The sequence below is a fragment of the Odocoileus virginianus genome, chromosome 3, assembly GCF_023699985.2.
Source record: "Odocoileus virginianus isolate 20LAN1187 ecotype Illinois chromosome 3, Ovbor_1.2, whole genome shotgun sequence".
NCBI classification, from domain to species: domain Eukaryota; kingdom Metazoa; phylum Chordata; class Mammalia; order Artiodactyla; family Cervidae; genus Odocoileus; species Odocoileus virginianus.
Genome location: NC_069676.1, coordinates 69,181,193 through 69,194,211, shown reverse-complemented (window position 1 = coordinate 69,194,211; position 13,019 = coordinate 69,181,193). Strand labels below are relative to the sequence as shown.

General features: G+C 35.4%; 1 protein-coding gene across 3 annotated transcripts in view; it reads right to left on the bottom strand.

Annotated features, from left to right (window-relative positions):
• Nucleotides 1–12,300, bottom strand: part of GABRG2 (gamma-aminobutyric acid type A receptor subunit gamma2) — a 119,291-nt gene extending 106,991 nt beyond the window's left edge. The window contains exon 1 of one of the 3 annotated variants that reach the window (XM_070465739.1): nt 12,194–12,300. In XM_070465739.1, the coding sequence (XP_070321840.1) occupies nt 12,194–12,213 (20 nt within the window). In that variant the 5' untranslated portion in view covers nt 12,214–12,300. Of the gene's footprint in view, nt 1–11,715; nt 12,127–12,193 lie in introns of those variants that run through there. The other 2 variants (XM_020901371.2, XM_020901380.2) reach the window with 2 other exon arrangements.
• Nucleotides 12,301–13,019: the final 719 nt, after the last annotated feature.

The following is a 13,019-nucleotide window of genomic DNA, read 5'->3' as shown; positions in this document are numbered from 1 at the left end:
AGTGTAGGCGTTGAGAAGGCAATATTTGAGCAAAGATGTGAAGGTGAATAAAGTAGTGGATATCAGGCAGGAAGAAATGAATCAAATAGGGAACATAATACTAAATATATTTTCTTAAATACTAAAAAAAAAATGTTATCATAACAGAATTGAGAAAAAATGAGAAATGTTATACTCTCATTTAACACAAATGTGGTGGATTCCCAAGAAGAGGCAGAACTTGCTAAAGCAAAGACCAGTCCTGCATTCTTTTTCCTTCACCCAGTTTGGGACCATATAATGGAAGTTAAAAGATTGAATGAGAGAGCAGTTCTTGTGGAATAAGGTTACTGGCCTAAGTGCAGAAAAAGCTGCAACAGTTTCATGTTCCCTCCTCACAGTGACATATGTTCCATCTCTCCCTCAAGGCAAGTGAAAAGCAAAGTCAAGAAACTTACTCATAGATGTCTACCATTTAGCGAAGACTAGCAGAGATAATTGCTATCTCTACCCAAAACAGAGAACTTGCATTATTTACTTCTTAATGCTGTTTCAGCACAGTGTAGACAGAAAATTCTTAGCAAAATTGGGCCTGTGGCCTCTATAATTTAAGCAGCCCAGGTGACTAATGTAGCTTGATTCTTTCCTGAAAAAGTCTAAAGAAGATAGGCTGGTTTGAACAATCCCTATAGTGAATCTGAGTCAGAAAAACACCATTACTTTCAGAAGCTGACAAGTAATTTTTCAGAGTCTGTTTTTCATTCATTCATTCTTCCTGAGCTAAATGGATGCCAGAAAAATAGTCATGCTGGAATCATCTTGAAAAGACTGTTTATTTAGAGCTTATAATGCAACTCTAGTAAGAAAAAACTAATAGAGTGGATGTATTTTTGGAGTGGAACGAAGGACTGTTGTGAAGCATCAAGTCCCTACAGCATGATCCATGTCAGGGAATAGTGCAATTCTCAAGGTTCCCAGGGGGAGGAAGGAGGAGGGTTAGCTTCATGGAACCCATATAACTCCCCATGAAAGAATGACTCCGCATGTAAGCATCTTTCACCCAGAAAGTACAGTAAGATCTTTCTGCAAATGTAATCGTCCTTCCTACCTTGATCCTAATCTTGAAAAAAGCCAAAAGCAGCATAATAAAAAGAGGTGGAGCCTTTAGAACATGATGTAATAGGTGGGCTGCAGAAATCTTAAGTCAGGTCTAATGCAAGAAGAGAAAAAAAAAAATAAAAAAAATTAGAGTGAGTGAGAGATTGAAGGATCAATTTAGATGAATTTAATACCTGAAAATGAGATTACAATCTCTAAAATGAATGGAAAATTTTCACATTAGATATATATTATCCAGATGTGGTGTCAGGGGCAGGGGGAGGGGTAGATTCAACAGATGATGTTTAAAAAGAAACACAATTTCTGGACCATAACTATTTAATTCCAGCATGCTCAATAAATCAGTTAGAGAAATTCAACCATATTTTAAGTATAATTTCATAAGAGAAGGCATACAATGAAAATGTTTAATAACATCTAAACATGACTGTATTCTGTTACCATTCACTCTCCCAATTATTAGGGGTGAACATCACGTATCACAATATATCAATATCAATTAAATATCTTACAGATATAAAACAAATGGTGATTATAGAGTTAAGGGACTTCCCTGAGATAATTTAGTTTACAAATTATACCATACACATAAATAAACTCAAAATGGATCAAAGACCTGAATGTAAGGCTGGACACTATAAAACTCTTAGAGGAAAATGTAGGCAGAACATTCTGACATAAACTGCATCGATGTCTTTTTCAATCTATCTCCTAGAGTAATGAAGGAAAAAACAAAACAAATGGGACCTAATTAAACTCAAAAGCTTTTGCACAGCAATGAAACCATAAGCAAAACAAAAAGACAGCCCATGGAATGGGAGAAAATATTTGCAAAGGATGCAACTGACGAGGGATTAATCTCCAAAATTTACAAACAGTTCATGCAGCTCAATATCAAAAAAACAAACAATCCAATTAAAATATAGACAGAAAACCTAAATAGACGTTTCTCCAAAGAAGATGTACAGATGGCCAAGAGGCATGTGAAAAGATGCTCAACATTGCTAATTACTAGAGAAATGCAAATCAAAACTATAATGAGGTACCACTTCACACCAGTCAGAATGGCCATCATCAAAATGTCTAACAATAAATGCTGGGGAGGGTGTGGAGAAGAGGGAACCATTCTACACTGTTGATGGGAATGTAAATTGGTTCAGCCACGACGGAAAACAGTATGGAGGTTCCTTAAAAAATTAAAAATAAAACTACCATATGACCTAGCAATCCCACTCCCGGACATGTGTATGGAGAAAAACTTGGTTTTAAAGGATGCATGCACCCCAGTGTTCCTTGCCACACTGTTTACAATAGTAAAGACATGGAAGCAACAAAATGTTCATCAACAGATGAATGAGTAAAGATGATGTGGGACATATATACAATTGCATATTACTCAGATATTACAAAGAATGAAATAATGCTATTTACAGAAACATTGATGGACCTAGCGATTATCATACTAAGTGAAGTAACAGACACAGAAACATAAATATCATATGAAATTGCTTATATGTAGAAAGAAAGTGAAAGTGAAAGTCACTTAGTCATGTGCGACTCTTTGTGTCCCCATGGACTCTATAGTCCTTGGAATTCTCCAGGCCAGAACACTGGAGTGGGTAACCTTTCCCTTCTCCAGGGGATCTTCCCAACCCAGGGATCAAACCCAGGTCTCCCACATTGCAGGCAGATTCTTTACCAACTGAGCCACAAGGAAAGCCCAAGAATATTGGAGTGGGTAGCCTATCCCTTCTCCAGCAGATCTTCCCGACCTAGGAATCGAACCAGGGTCTCCTGCATTGCAGGCAAATTCTTTACCAACTGAGCTATCAGGGAAGCCCTTATATGCAGAATCGGATGCAAATAAACTTATTTACACACCAGAAATAGATTCACAGATGTAGAAAATGAATTTACAATTACCAGGACGGGAAAGGTCAAGGAGGTGATAGATCTGGAGTTTGGGATTGACACGTACATACTACTATATTTAAAATAGATAAACAACAAGGACCTACTGTATATAGCACAAGGAACTCTGCTAAATATTCTGTAATAACCTAAATGGGAAAAGGAATTGAGAAAGTATAGACACTTGTATATGTATAACTGAATCATTTTGTTGCACACTTGAAACTAATGTGGCATTGGTAATAAATGACACTCCAATATAAAGTAAAAATTTTTTAAGTTCTAAAAATTAAAAACAAATTAAAAATTACCTTGATGTAGAATAAGCTAAAAGTGTCTAAATTTTTCTAATTTCTTATAATTTGACTAATGAAATAATGGGCTTATGAAGCTTATAAAGTAATTATTTAAGTAATTAATTAAATATTTGTTGAAGTTAATTTATGAAGAATAATCAATTTCAAATGTACATTTTTTTAAAATTTGGAAGTTTTTTCTGAAAATTATTAAGAATTAATTTTAAAATAAAGAATGCAGGTGTTTATTAACAAAGTTAAAGGGAGACAATTTGGTTAAATGATAATTTTTACCTGGAATTATAAAGATATTGCTATTGACTTTAAAAATCACCACTTTGAATTTTCCTTCTAAGAACTACTATGGAAAATTAGTTTTCCATTAAAAATAAGAAATATATGATTACTATCTCAAATTATTACCACCACCAACCACCACCACCTCAAATTTAAAATGCCTTATTCTTCATTTTGAATTATTTAAGAACATGTATTTACTCAATTTCTCTTATATAATATATATTTCATAAGATTAAAAAAGGCATTATCCAAAGTTGCAGGTTTGTGTGTACATGCATAAGCATAGGACACCAGGCTTTCAGAATGATGATAATTTTAAAGAAATTAAATATATACTTGCTTATTCTAAGACTAAGATGAAGGGAGGAGATGCTAGATTAAAAAAGATAAAATAGATTTTAAAACTGATAATTTATTAACATAATTCCTAGCATCTATTCTTTTGCTGAAAGATTATAGTTTATTATTATTAAAAAGTAACTGAGGGAGTTCCCAGTGGCCTAGTAGTTAGGATTCTGGGCTTTCACTGCCATGGCCCAAGTTTAATTCCTGGTCTGAGAACTGAAATCCTACATGCCCCACAGTCTCCTTCTGTACATATTTTTAAAGGTCATACACAGTACATTTTGCACATAATTTTAAAATCCTCAAAACTCTCACTATATTTTTTACCATATTGTATCCAACTCTGAAATTAATTGATGCTCAACAGGTATTTATAATTTAAGATGGTTGTGTGTATGTGTCTATTTTTCCCCATTTGACATAGTTGACTATATCGGATTGACAAAGAATCAGGGAAGATGCCTCAGCTGGAGGCAGTGGTAGGAGAATAAATCTACTTTTACGCATCTGCAACTTGAAGACCTACTTACTGGATGGGGGTGAGTAGAGCATAAGTCCTTCAACTGGCCATTGACTGGTAAATTTAGTTTGTGTTAAAATAATGTCACAAATGATGTGTTACATTATTTAATTATCCTTAATATAGTTCTAGTCTACTACATAACTTTTAAATAGCAAAAAAAGAAATTGTTTTTAGAACATTAAAAATTTTCACCATTTTTCTTCCAAAAAATACTACTCATTTTCAAGTGAAAAAAACTTCTTCAACTGAGGTCAAAAAAAAACACAAAAAAACAGCAATAACTATTATAACAAAGGAAAGGATGTTACCAACAAATTAGATCAGTTTTAGCTAGTTTGTGGATCTAACTTAATTTCTCTGTCCTATGCTTTCACCAGTTAGAAAACTGTCATAGTCTCTCATAGCACCATGTGACTTTGCTGTGTAGTATTTATCTAAGTTAAAGCTTAGTAAAACTTTGATCATTGCCTGCCACCCCATGAGACTGCAAACTCCATGAGGACAGAATTATGGCTTTTGCTACCCCATAGTTATATACCCACTTACTAGCACAGAACTAGCTGAAATACTAGTTACTTCTATAGCTTATATCTAGAGTTTTTCCCTTATTATATTTCAAATGTGTTTTCAAAAGCTATTTATAAAAAGGGACTGTTAACCTGCACAAAAGAACACAAATAATTCATTTATTTCTTTCTACCAAGGTTATATTGACAAGTTATATTCAATTTCTTTTGGCCATTTAATTTAAATGTGCCTAAATAAATTACAGAACTTGTTATTTATCTGTCTCACTACGTAGACTTTGGTGCTACTACGATACTTGTGTTCATGGCAGGGTTTCAGTTATTACAAAGGACCTTGGCTTAAAAAGCATCTTTTGTTTTCTCAACTATTATGTTATTTGGTATTCATAAGGTTTTCTTTATAAATGAGTAGAGAATGTAATATCAGGACTACTTATTTACATATTTATGTATTATATTATTATAGTACTTTATCTTGAGAATTACATAACAATTTCATAATAATATAGAATTATTACCATATTTGCCCGCTTATTTTATACTGTAGGGATTAATGTGATTTGGAGTTAAATTTTATTTTGACCCTAAATCACTAATGTGTAACTTAAAAGTAGTTTTTTTTAAATTTCCTTTTAAAAGATACATATTCTCTAGAATACAGAAGAAATGAATAGCAAATAACCTTCCCAGTAAAGCAAACTGGAGAAGTCTTTTACATCTCAAAACAATCCAAGTATTTTTCTTATTTTTACAGAGAAAAAGGAAGACAGGTGAATGGTGAATGGTGTGGTGTGGTGTATTACACTAGAAATATATGACTGGGGAAATCTTAACCCCTGCTCCACCACCAAAATTCAGAAGAGTTGGGCCATTTTCAGAACTGCTCTATATCTTGTTTTTAAGAGTCAGAAAAGTAAAATATTATTTTTCTCATCTAACTTACAAAGCTATAGAAGGAGAAAAAGTGTGCATGCCAACATTCTCAGGAAAAAAAAGCCCCAATATCTAGAAAGTGTAAATTGTTTTCCTCCAGAAATGAAAAAAGCGCTTTAAGTTTTCACATAACAAAGAAGTTAATCAAGCTGTTGCTTATATGATTGAGGTGATTAAAACTGTTAACTTTAAATATCTATACACTGAAGATAAAGATATCCAGATATTGAAGCAGCAATATTTGTTTCTACTTTCATATTCAGTATGGTTGCCTCAATATAGAATTTTTGTAGGAAAACTATGTGACAACAATCAACAAGTCATCCTATAAATTTTCTCAATAGAAGACAAAGATTTTTTTGAAAATGGGATGACAAGGAGTGGTTAACTTTCTGGGTAATGACTGAATTGCAGATTAAACTACTCTTCAGTTACACATAGCCATTAAGAAAATACACTTTCTAAACATTTTCCCCAGGTATTAATAGCATTTAATATGTTATTAAACTAATAACATAACTGAATACTGGATTATTTCTAAGCATATCTTTTAGAGCTTTCAATCAAAAGTGCAAGCTAAATTTTAAAATGGAGTGACTAATGCAGACTGAGGACCTCAAGCCACACTACTAGGTAAATTCAATCTTTAAAGTTATTTAGTGGGCTAATAGAATGTATATCCATACTAGCTTCTATTGTATGATGGTAGAATCAGATAATTATAAAAATTAAAACTGATCAGTTAACTACACTTATAAGCAAGCAGTACTGAGCAAATGAACCTGATGAAAAAAATCAGAATAAAAAAACAAAATAGAAAACAAAATTCAGAAAATAGTAACAGATATAAAATGTAGCCAGTTATCATTACCATGTATGAACATATAATTCTAAAATATTTTTTGAGAGAGCATGCCAAGTCACCTTTTATTTATATAGAAAAGTTGTATTTAGCAAAGGACACATCAAGGTCAGAGTGGCCATGGCCCAAGAGACAAGGCAGGGAGGGGACAGGCCTTCTGAGAACCTGCTTCAGGAGAAGGCGTCTAGGGGCAAAGTGATGAGATGATAAGTGGTGAGTGCTGGCAGCCACAGGAAGGAGAAAGCTCCAGCTGCATCAACAAAGTTGGCAGGTCATGCGGGGAACTCACTTCCACTCACTGCTACTAGTAGGGCTGGGGCGGGGAGGAGGGTGGGGGAAATTAGTGCTATTAACTGGAGTGAGAGCTGCACCCTAGTTCCTGGAAAACACCCACCAAGAGACACAGGAACGAACCCCAGGGTGGTGTGAAGTGTATGTAAGTGTACACATTTATCGTTATATATCTCTATTTCTGTCCACATGCATACCTAATCATTATTTTGTTACTTCTAATTATCTGTTGCTTTTAAGCAAGTCTAATGTCTCTATAATCTTGGTTTCCAAGTCAAATGTGGTTGACAAAAACTACTATATAAATAAAAGGTGACTAGTAAAATTTGTGTGTGTATGTGTATATATATACATGATATAAAATAAATATATTTTATACACTGAAACAGATTGCATAACTTGGCATATGTTCATTAAAATCTATATTATATATTAATATTTATATGTAAAATCTGGTTCCATGTATGTGTACACATGACAAGTGGATTGGAACATCTGAAATTGATGTTACATTGTAACTATTTCTGAATTTGAAGAAGTCACATAAGTCTTTTATAACTCACATGGATTTCTTATAACCAGTAGCAGGAGGATGAATTCTTTCTTTCATAATTTCCTGAATGAGAAATGTGCCCATCACAACTGAAATCCTGTATCTTTAAGCACTTAAATTGTTTGGATCTGTGATGGTCAAACAGTTCCTGAAATGCACTAACTATAAAGTTTTTCCCAGTCTTCCAAGGTCTGTGATTTTAGCAGAAGTACTTTGGACAGTCATGTAGGGGAGAAAAATAATTCCCCTTCTACACTTGTAGATTCTTGGTTGAGACATCATTGCATTAATAAGATTCACAAGAGAGATGAGAAAAAAAAAAAGCGAACAGAAATGTAATAACATGTATACTTTCTGTATACACAGGAAATACCCAGGAAAGCTAAGTCCTTCAAATGGCCCAGGCCACCTCCTTATATACAGTGTCTGGTTAAAGACAAAAGATGTGAGTAGGGGGAGCCAGTTAAGGGCAGTTATTGAGTAAAGCACTGTCAACAAGGGGATAGTTGTTAGGTCGATTCAAGTCTCTGCCTTCAACACTGGTAAGTTTCTAGATACTTACCCAAACTCTTCTTTCTGGAGATACTCATAAAAATGGAGATTTTTGTTATTTGAATGACTATTACAAAAGGTAACTTCCACTCAGTTTTAAGCTTCACACCTGTGTCTGCTGTTTGTTAAAAAAATAATAAGCCTAAAATAATCCTTATGCCGAAGAGGCATATTTTGGGTTGGCAAATTCTGCTTCTTTTCAACAAAAATATGTCATTTCAGTAGGGCCTGTGAAAGTCACTCAGTAGTGTTCTCCAGGCCAGAATACTGGAGTGGGTAGCCTTTCCCTTCTCCAGGGGATCTTCCCAACCCAGGGATCAAACTGGAGTCTTCTGCATTGCAGGCAGATTCTTTACCAACTGAACTATCAGGGAAGCCCTGGTAAAGCCTATTGGTACTTAGATTGTAGAAAGTCTGTCTTGGAATTACTAGGAAGTTATTCTAGTCACGGTCCTAGCAAAATAATATTTACAACAAAGATAAAATCTCTAAACTCAGTCTTACATTCTTCCAGTTTGAGAAGAAATCCTTGTTGATATGATGCAAACTTTAAAATGTGTAGAACAGAGGCCTCTTTCGCTAAATAGTTTGTAGTTCAATTACCTTGAGGAGATTATTCTAAACTGAGTCTAAGATATCAGATGCATTTATGTAACTAAATTAAAAGCTGATTTTTAAATTTCTGCCTACCATCCAGATGTTTTGTCTAGAAGGTAGTAGGCAACTGGATCCTGGGAAATACTGAGTGATATATATATATTTCTCTCTCTATTTTTTAACAGATAGATGTTTGTCTCAGGGTAGATACTACTTGAAATGTTATATCTATAACTAAGCAAGTAAATATGCTGAGGAAGTGATTTTGATTTTTCTTTTCTGATAAGGCCAAGTGGAAAATCTGGAAAGATAGAAAACAACAAGCTTGTTTGGTTCAAGAATCATGCAAGTTTATAAAGTTTCCCAGATGATTCATATGACAGCATTGTATAAAAATATGTGACAGTTTAGATAGTTTTGGGTTTCAGAAATTAACTATCCCCCACATAAGAGATATTAGCCATAAACATCCTCATACCAATGATTCATATTCCCCCTTGTTTTACTGTTGTAGAGACACAATCTAATTAGTCATTTTTAATTAGGGAAATTTATTCTTTGAAGTTATGTAAATAAAAAGTCATTAATATTTTTTAATATTCCTTCAACTTTCTGATTCTACTACCACTGTTTACCCAAAAAGCCTTTTTTGAATTTCTCCTAGAAACTGGCATTTTTCTAGTCACTTGCTGTCCTTCTTCAGGATCAGCTTCAGAGATCAAAGTTACTATTTTCATCCAGCTCTATTCAGCCATTCAAATGGCTTTTTTTTTCTTTTTATGGAATTGCAACAAACGAAAACTCTGATCACATTCTCTGCACCAAACTACAGTGACTCCATTCTCTGTCATTACTGAGAAAATGTGAAAAGCCTCCTATTAAAGAGTTTTCATGACACATAACTCCCGTTATTTAAAGCTCATCTAGTTACTGTGCTAAGAATTGAAAATTAAAATGTATCTCTAAGTATTAGTTTTTATATTATATTTAGAAAGAAAAGGTAGGACTGTTGCTGTAAGAAGATATCTTAAATTTGATACTCTTACAAATAATAAAATTGCATGTTTTTGGTTAAAATAAGTCCCTTGGAGATAAAATACATAAAAATGTACTCATCTATTTAATTATAAAGTTGCTTACTAAAATGAATATAAGTGTGTGGGAAGGAAAGTATATTTTAATCCATAGGTTTCATAAATGGTAGGAACATGAGAATGATGTTTTTCTATCAACAAGTAACTATAAATTTCCCAATTTCTAAGACAAATTAAAGGTTACATAGTACATTAAATAGTAAAATATGTGTAATTTTTAATTAAAAACATTGTTTTTCCAGTATGCCACTAAAATGCATAACACATAAACTATTTTCAGTAAAAGGCCCTCTTCTGAGAAAGCTACTTAATCTTACACTCTTGAAGAAAATGCATTCAATTTTTATAGTAATGGAGGAAGGTATGAAAAGTACTGATAGATTAAGCAGGCCCCTCTGTCTACTTAGAAACTCCAAAGAGAGACTTCCACGCCTTGTTTTGCTTGGGTCTCCTTTTTATGGAAATCTTTTCCTCTCATTATCTACTCTAGAGAATGGAGGACCTTTTCAATACAATAAGAAATTATTTTAATTTTCATCTCATTTATCTCCCTTTATTACAATTACTACATAACAGTATCAACTCCCAGGAAAACCCTAGGCAATGGCTTGATTTCTTCTATAGCTAGTTTTTCTTCTTTTCTTTTTTTGAATAAGGGTTAGGGGTGGTATTTTTAGAGTTTTGTCTCAAAGTGACAGTAAAGAAGAGTGCAACTAATATAAGTACAATAGACCTCTAACCTGCCTTTGGATCTGGCTGGAAATCCTGATGGTGTGTGTTGGGTCAAGGGGGTTGTTTTTGTGGGTAGATAAATGATGAACTGTATGTGAAGGGATATTTCCTTGATATCTTTGGGGCAATGAAGTTTTAAAAAAAATTAAGTGCAAAACACTTCACAACACAATCCTTTCCCATTTTTCCATTCAGTGCAATAAGGCTCTAAGACATTAATGCCTAACTTCCCAATTTGGCATCACATTTACCTGGCTCAGCATATTTTTCAACACTGCAGCAAAGCCAACTCTTTTCCAGACCTATATCCCTCCATGCATTAACTGCATTCTCCACCCCACGCCCACCAGTGCTCCCCCTATCTCAAGGAGGGGGAACGGATAATCAAAACAGGGTCCCCAGACATCATCAGTGCTCCTTTGCTCCACTGGCATTCTGTCTTTACTATGACAATGTCCTGTGTAAATATAAAGTTGTCTTATGGGATTAGACAAGCTTCTTTTCCCTTGGCCCTGACTGGACTGCTGTCCCTGGTGCTGAACCATATTACCCCACCAGGGAGTCTGCTGCCAGGTCAATGGGGCTGGATAGAAAACCTGGCTCACTGATCGTAAGAATGCTCAGGTGCAGAAACAAGAGATACTTTGGTCACAGGAGCAGAACCCATCCCCCAACACACAAACATACACACAAACACATCTGCCGGGTGTATGCCAGGACCCCATCTGTAGTTTTCTCTCCCAGACCCCCACCCAAGCGCCTCCAACATGGCCTCAAATGCCAGCATGTATCAGCACAGCCCACCTAGACATCAGATTGCAGTACTATCAAAATGCTACTCCCCAAATGCAAAGTCTTTATGACGTTAGCTTTTCCATTCTAAAACAAATAAATAAAACCCATTAAATAAATAAATAAACGAAAGTGACCTTCCTTTTTTCTCCCTCCTTTTCTTGCCCCACATATTCACATTCTCCTAAATAACAAAGCCCCAAACCTCAGAAGAGCCTTTTAAATCTGGGTGGTCTCCCTACTTCCTTGGTCCCCACCCCTTCCCCCACCGCTCTGAAACAAAACGCCGCCGAAAAGGGCATCTCTTACCCCGGGTAGAGAGATAGAAGGAGCAGAATCCACGCCGTCATTTTCTGGGAAAATACAGGAGTCGAGTAGACTGAGCTTCCTGTGCTCCATATATTTGTCAAACTCATCGTTTTTTTTTTTTTTCCTCCCCTGCCTCTAGCCTCTAGGTTGCAGAAGAATCCCTCCCCTTTGTATTATTATTATGCTTATGATCTGACGGCGGCTCCCCCCACCTGCCTCTAGTAGGTCCGTCACTGGGGAGCTGTATTGCTACCAGCTTCGGGAATTAATATTCAGAGGGCAGAAATAACATCAGCACAAACGCCTGCAGATACCATCAAAGCATCAGCTCAGGGAGCAGCTTTCAAGTCTAGGGGAATAATATAATTGAGGCCGGGGGAGGGTACAGGGGGAGACGCATAGGAGACAAATAAGAGAATGAGAAACGCGGGCACACTCTTACACATATTCATGTCCCCCCCGCCCCACCACCACTCACACAGACTCTCCCAGGTCCATCGTTTTAGGTTTGATTATTTGTTTGCTTTGGTTGATTTTTCTTTTAGAGGGTAGCAAGTATGTATGGGTGTTGGGGGTGTGTGTATGTGTTTAAAAGAAATACTCGAGTCTCTGCGTTAACTATCACGCAGATTAACTATGAGGTCAAAGTGGAAGCGATGCGTGCTGCTGCAGAAGGAATTAACACATGCGTGGTATCTTTCCAGCGCTTTTTAACTCTTTGGTGCACACACACGCATGCAACGAGAGGCTTTCCTGGGGACAAGAGATGCTTTGACAATTTATATACTATATCACCAGTGGCAGAAGGTGTCTCTTCAGATCTGCCAAGAATCCTTATTTAAAATCATGCAACATTAGAAATCATGGTTACATCGTAGGGGAAGGGAGAGCAAGGGGTGGGGGAGGAGTGGTTGTTTCTCTGTAAACCACCCATTAAGAAAACAGATTTGGTGAGTTTTTAATTTGAATGAAGGGAGAAAACATTGATAGAATTACTAAACAAGAAGAATCTATGCCCCTCAGTATCCACTCCTCTTCTTTCTGCTCTCCATCCCTAGTGAAAGTGTAAAGATACAAAGTACTTAGATATTAAATAATATAAATATAAATGCATGAAAATAGTGCCTATAGCCTATAGACCACAGAATAGGGGCCTGTTTCTTGAAAGGATGGTGGATAAAGGAGAAGGTCAAGATGACATTAACAATGTCAAGGGAATTCTATTTGCTCTGTGGGATTTGACTTTTGTTGTTGTTCTGCTTGGTGATAATTCTGAAAATTTCTGGAGTGGAAGAGTGGTGTTA